General features: G+C 42.5%; 1 protein-coding gene across 3 annotated transcripts; it reads left to right on the forward strand.

Moving 5' to 3' along the window:
* The first annotated feature begins 269 nt into the window (after window positions 1–269).
* ccdc74a (coiled-coil domain containing 74A) lies at window positions 270–6,178 on the forward strand. 3 transcript variants are annotated; one of them, XM_021602301.3, is made up of 7 exons: window positions 270–984; window positions 1,757–1,804; window positions 2,009–2,138; window positions 2,224–2,440; window positions 3,844–3,944; window positions 4,054–4,095; window positions 4,183–6,178. In XM_021602301.3, the coding sequence occupies exons 1-7, from the start codon at window positions 699–701 to the stop codon at window positions 4,316–4,318; spliced, it is 960 nt and encodes a 319-aa protein (XP_021457976.1). In that variant the 5' UTR covers window positions 270–698; the 3' UTR covers window positions 4,319–6,178. The 3 variants fall into 3 exon arrangements, with proteins under 3 accessions (XP_021457976.1, XP_090090503.1, XP_090090504.1); XM_090234377.1 differs by having other exon boundaries at window positions 352–984; window positions 2,021–2,138; XM_090234378.1 differs by lacking the exon at window positions 270–984 and adding an exon at window positions 1,595–1,671 and having other exon boundaries at window positions 2,021–2,138.
* Window positions 6,179–6,185: the final 7 nt, after the last annotated feature.

Here is a 6,185-nt window from a genome sequence, read left to right on the forward strand (position 1 = left end):
AGTTAAGGTTACTCGGAGCAAGCTGAAATCTCGTCTGCACTCGCCGCCATCTTCACCACCCCCAGTCTCGCGATGTTGCTCCTCTTGGTTTGGAAACTCTGCTTCACATAGAACCATATGGTATTCACAGGGTGCTTTGTACACCAAAATGTCAGTCGGAACCGGTCCAGACCCGCACTTAATTTCTAAGAAATAAAGTAATAAATTGAACTGAAAATATAATTATTTGCCTTTATCGTTTCTGTATGCTTGTCTATATGTGTTCTTGCAAAGACGAGACAGACATTTACAGTGACACAATGCTGCGTTCGAATGGTCGAATGTTCAGATACGTTTATATTTCCCGCCACCGGAGCAACACAGTATGGTTGTCATGGCAACGTTGTATGGTAGTAGTGCATGTCCACTAAGGAGAGTGAAAGGGGAAATAAATCGTTGTCGATAGTGGCTGTGGGTAATCGGTGTATTTTTATTTTTCCTAGCTGTCTCGTTAAATTGTTTCTAAACTTTGCATATTGTGGAGGTGAACAATCCATTTAACCGGGAACGTTTACGATAAGGGGTAATGGCTGCACGATTATGCATGCGGAAAGAATGACCTGTTGTTATTTGTTAGCTACATAGTAGCTAGCTAGACTAAGTTAGCCAGCCAGTTTAAAAAAAACTGTCGTGTTGCTAGCTAACCGTATAGTTTAGCTATGTCAGGCAACAGTCTTCCGCCTGTCCGAAATCTACCCCACTGGTCCCGCGTTGGATGTCTTGACAAGCCTTGCTTTCCACAACCACGTCCTTTCCCGTTTAACCACCTTGAACCGCTGTCCGATTCACCCCGAGGGGACAGAGGGGGAGAGGTCTCATCTCACCGGGACATGGATACTCGCGTTGCATCGCTTCAGAGGAATATTCAGTTCCTGCAACTACAGCACAAGGACACTCTTCAGAAGCTACACGGTGAAATAGATGACCTCAGACGGGAAAATAAAGGTGAGTCAAACCTGTCCTCGTGTCTTTACTGATGTTTTTGATTTCCAAAAGCGTCATCATAGGCAGCAGATTTGTTTGTCATGGTTTGAGCACCATAATTTTCATCTTTGCACAGTAACGTTATACATCATGTTACTAAGTTAAAATAGCATATAAAATGTATGGCCTTTCCCCTTAACTATACCAATGCCACAATTTAAGCTAGACTACTGCCTTTCTTTCCATACAGCCTAATAGGCCTAGATTTTATGGGTAGCCACTAGCCAGCAATAATTTGTATATGATAAAGTTCTTTAGTGGAAATCTGTATCTGTAATACATGTTTGTTTGCACGTTTTTTAGCATGATAATCACACAGGGATCTGAGGATGAGGCACTGCTGACAGAGGTGACACACTATAGCCTAGCGCTAGTGGTTGCATAGTGATAGTTATTGAATGAGGAAAATGAAAGGATGGTGAGTATCTCACCGTGGGAGGCGGTGGAATGCAGTATCATTTTACAGAACAGACAAGCTTCTCTATATCGCCTCCGCATCCTATCCCCCCCACAAAGAGATATTTCAATCCAGTTAAAAAGAATCACATGGGTCCTCTGTCTTCACTCTGTCAGAGCAGCGAGACACATAGTGCCAAGGTTGCTCAAAGGACCTTGTTAGAAGAGCTTATAAACAGCACGGCAGTTGAGGTATGCTGTTGCTGCCACCTGTCATGTCTACTTCTGTTCTGTGTCATGTCTTCTACATGACCTCTCTTTGACTTTGATGTTACAGAGCTGCAGTATAAGCTGATCATGGAGCCTTCAAAGTCTTGCAGAAAAGGTAGGCTTCAATCATCTCTTCAATCATTGCTGGAACAAGTGGGCTAGGTCTATTAGGACCAATAAAGCATTGGCTCTTGGACTTTCAGATCTGTGGTCGTTAGATATTACTTTTCACAACATCTCTTTAAGTTTCCCATAATAGAAATCAATGAACAAGGATTGTGTAAGCTTGTGTGGCGCATATGCCTACCTATTGGGGAAGGTATTTCTTTAGGATCAAGCCACCGGAGCACAAGGCCACCGACACAGGGCAGTGAGGCCCAGACAGAGAGAGTGATCTACCTGGAGCAACCTTTACAAGACACACGCCCATCTCAAGACCCATGGCTCAGGTAAGCATCCATACCTCTACCCCCTAGTTCATCTTCTCCAAAAGTGTCTCGTCTAAAAACACTTGTTTGACCCCCACGGAAGCAGTATAGCGGGGGACGGTTGTGTGGCTCACGCCTACACTGAGACCACTGGAGTGGCAAAGCTTGAACACGAGTCAGAGTTGAGGGGAGGCCTCATCACCTCTCTACAACCCCTCCGGATCCACAGCAGCCCATCCCATCCCCCCCGACCCCCCACCCTTCAAGAATGTGAGGTTATCATACGGCAGCTCTACAACGCCAACAGCCTGCAGTCTCAGGAGGTCAGATGTCATCCTCTGACACATCGATGCTATTGCACAGTCCCTTAGCATTGGCCAACATAACTATGGTTTAGAACAGTGGGAAACCAATCTTTTCTGAGTCAAGATCACTTTCGCAGTCAAAAAGCAAGTGGAAATCTACTGCTCAGATTTAGCTTTTTTACATTAACCTCATACAGTTTTGTAGGAATACGGTTTGGGCAGTAGGCCTAAAACATTATCACAGCATATTGGCTATATGATTGGCCTGCCAATATTGTTAATCAGACCATATTATATTTCAAAACTCAAGCTTTGATAATAAAATATATAATTGGTTTAGCACTTGTGAGGCACTGTGGAGCATGAATTGAAATAATTAGCTTTTTTGTTTTACTGGGCTGATGGTGCCTGCATCTGATGGTCAACCAGGTCAAATCAGGACGATGACCGTTCAAAACTATTTTTCCCAACCGCCTCTCACGGTCCCTGCTCTCTCCTTCCTTTCCTCCGGTAAGACTGACCAGAGAGAGGGGACACCGTCTTCCACCTGATGGCGAAACTCAAGTCGCACCGCATCTGCCTCATGCACAAATTCATGTTGTTCCTATGACCAGAGAAAGTTAAATATCCCTTAATATTAAATTTGACACGTCGAGCTGCTAATAATAAAACGCAGGGCTATCGATACTTGGCTACTCATTCATTGCAGTTGCAGCCTGAAGAATCGTGTTTTATAATAGTGTTGAATATAGACTTAAAATCACTCATAAAAACAGCAGCTCTTGGCTGTATTCGTTGAGTCTCTCTGTGGTCATGGTTTTAAAAGTTATTCAATCTTACGTAGGCTAGTAGCCTATTAAACTTGGCTGTGGCCAGGGTCATGGAAGCTCTGTAACTACAGTGATTTGAGCTATCCGACTGGGCAGCGCAGTAGGTGCACTCGATTTAGTCACAGATTTGCCGGTCCGCCAGGTAGGCGGAGTTTGTCTCATGGGAACACTTTGCTTACCCGGTGCGCAGGACTTTTGAATCAAGTGCACCTGCCAGCAACAGCTCAACACAACATTTTTTAAAGGAGCGCAAGCCTTTATTGTTCGTTGGCTTTTCTACAGAAATATTGGGTGATCGACTAGGAATGCCTTAAAGATCGCGATCGACCGGTTGGCAACCACTGGTTTAGAATGATTCTACTAAAACCGGTCATTTTGTGCAGCAGACAATTAAAATAGATTGTCACATTGTAAAACCATAAACTACATAAATATGTCTTACATTTACAAAGGCATGCATAATTTGTCATTTGCCCAATAGCTAGTTGTTTTCTGACCATGTTCTCCATAACTCAATGTAAAGTTTACATGGAGAACTGACAGTGTTCTTTCAGTGAAGTATCGCTCTCCCTGATGGTTTGTTTCATATAGATTATACGTGTGAAGGCTGTCCTCCGAGACATTGTGTTCAACAAGAAAATCACTCCTGAGAACTACATCATGACAAAGGCCTACCTTGCTGACAGCACCAGGTAAATAGCAGTTTAGTAGGCATCTTGTCCACCTGAATAAGTCATTTATATTAAAAAAATATTTAAAAAATACAGGTAAATTGTACAATACATTTAATTTCCCTCTCAGCAAGGCAGAGAAGTTTCCCCAACTAGCACTTCCCAAGAGAATGTAAGTGAATCTTTCCTAATCTCTTATACAGAAACATTAACCTTGGTAGTGGAACAGCTATCCTCCATGTCCCTGTACCCTTTCCAGGTCTGGGAACCAGGCAGGGGTGACAGAGAGGGTGATCCTCCCAGCCCTCAAACAGCACCTGAGCTCCAGCATCGCAGAGAGGCAGAAAAGGACCCAGGCTGTACAGAGGAGCAGGCTGAGGAGAACAGTGCATTGAGAGGGGCAAACAGTACAGCAGGCCAGCCAGCACCGCAGAACCAAAGCCTCTTTAAATAAGATCAGGACCAGCTCCTATTATGGCCATTGAAGGACTTAAATTACCACTTAATGAATGTTAACAGTACCTGTCAAAAGTTTGGACACACCTACTAATTCCAGGGTTTCTTTATTTTTACTATTTTCTACATTGTAGAAATACATCTACATTGTAGAAAATAGTGAAGGGAAAAGGGGATACGTAGTCAGTTGTCCAACTGAATGTATTCAACCGAAATGTGTCTTCCGCATTTAACCCAACCCCTCTGAATCAGAGGAGCTACCTTAATTGACATCCACGTCTTCTGCGCCCGGGGAACAGTGGGTTTACTACCTTGTCAGCTTCGGGGATTCAATCCAGCAACTTTCCAGTTACTGGCCCAACACTAACCACTAGGCTACCTGCATATGGAATCATGTAGTAACCAAAAAAAGTGTTAAACAAATCAAAATATATTTTGAGATTCTTCAAAATAGCCAACCATTTATCTTGACAGCTTTGCACACTTTTGGCATTCTCTTAACCAGCTTCATGAGCTAGTCACCTGGAATGCATTTCAATTAACAGGTGTGCCTTGTTAAAAGTTCATTTGTGGAATTTCTTTCATTCTTAATGCGTTTCAGCCAATCAGTTGTCACAACACAAGGTAGGGGTGGTATGCAGAATATAGCCCTATTTGGTAAAAGACCAAGTCCATATTTTGGCAAGAACAGCACAAATAAGCAAAGAGAAACAACACTCCATCATTACTTTAAGACATGAAGGTCAGTCAATCTGGAAAATTAAGAACTTTGAAACTTTCTTCAAGTACAGTCGCTAAAACCATCAAGCGCCATGATGAAACTGGCTCTCATGTTGACCACCACAGGAAAGGAAGACCCAGAATTACCTCTGCTGCAGAGGATGTTAGAATTAACTGCACCTCAGATTGCAGCCCAAATAAAAGCTTCAGGGTTCAAGTAACAGAAAAATCAACATCTCTTCAGAGGAGACTGTGTGAAATCAGGCCTTCGTGGTTGAATTACTGCAAAGAACCACTACTAAAGGACACCAATAAAAAGAAAACACTTGCTTGGGCCAAGAAACATGAGCAATGGACATTGGAGATCTGTCCTTTGGGCTGATGAGTCCAAATGTGAGATTTTAGGTTCTAACCACCATGTTTTAGTGAGACAGAGTAGTGAGACAGAGTAGGTGTAGGTGTAGGTGTAGGTGAACCAAGGAGGAGAGTGATCACCCGACCTCAACCCAATTGAGATGGTTTGGGATGAGTTGGACCACAGGAAAGCAACCAACAAGTGCTCACCATATGTGGGAACACCTTCAATACTGTTGGAAAAGCATTGGGGTGGCAGGTAGCCAAGTGGTTAGGGCGTTGGACTAGTAACCGAAAGGTTGCAAGATCGAATCCCTGAGCTGACAAGGTAAAAAATCTGTTGTTCTGCTCCTGGACAAGGCAGTGTTCCTAGGCTGTTATTGAAAATAAGAATTTGTTCTCAACTGACTTGCCTAGTTAAATAAAGGTAAAATTAAAAAAAATACAATTCCTAATGAAGCTGGTTGACAGAATGCAAAGCTGTCATCAAGGTGGCTACTTTGAAGAATCTCAAATATGTTTTGATTTGTTTAACACTTTTGGTTACAACATGATGTGTTATTTCATGTCTTCACTATTATTCTACAATATAAAAATACTAAAAATAAAGAAAAGCCCTGGAATGAGTAGAGAACATGTAAGCTTTTGACTGGTACTGTATATAAAGTTAATATTTCAATGTACATACATTTTTATTTCTCCCTATTAAACTTATTTTGGTGTGCCGTTGTT

Source organism: Oncorhynchus mykiss, chromosome 5 (assembly GCF_057628025.1).
Source record: "Oncorhynchus mykiss isolate SJ-2025 chromosome 5, ASM5762802v1, whole genome shotgun sequence".
In the NCBI taxonomy this organism is placed as follows: domain Eukaryota; kingdom Metazoa; phylum Chordata; class Actinopteri; order Salmoniformes; family Salmonidae; genus Oncorhynchus; species Oncorhynchus mykiss.

What these genes read in the sequence shown, in the direction of transcription:
- ccdc74a (XM_021602301.3), top strand. Translation starts at nt 699, where the DNA reads ATGTCAGGCAACAGTCTTCCGCCTGTCCGAAATCTACCCCACTGGTCC. An exon ending in CCTCAGACGGGAAAATAAAG is followed by an intron (nt 985 to 1,756) that starts GTGAGTCAAACC and finishes TTGATGTTACAG; the next exon opens with AGCTGCAGTATAAGCTGATC. An exon ending in TCTCAAGACCCATGGCTCAG is followed by an intron (nt 2,139 to 2,223) that starts GTAAGCATCCAT and finishes CCACGGAAGCAG; the next exon opens with TATAGCGGGGGACGGTTGTG.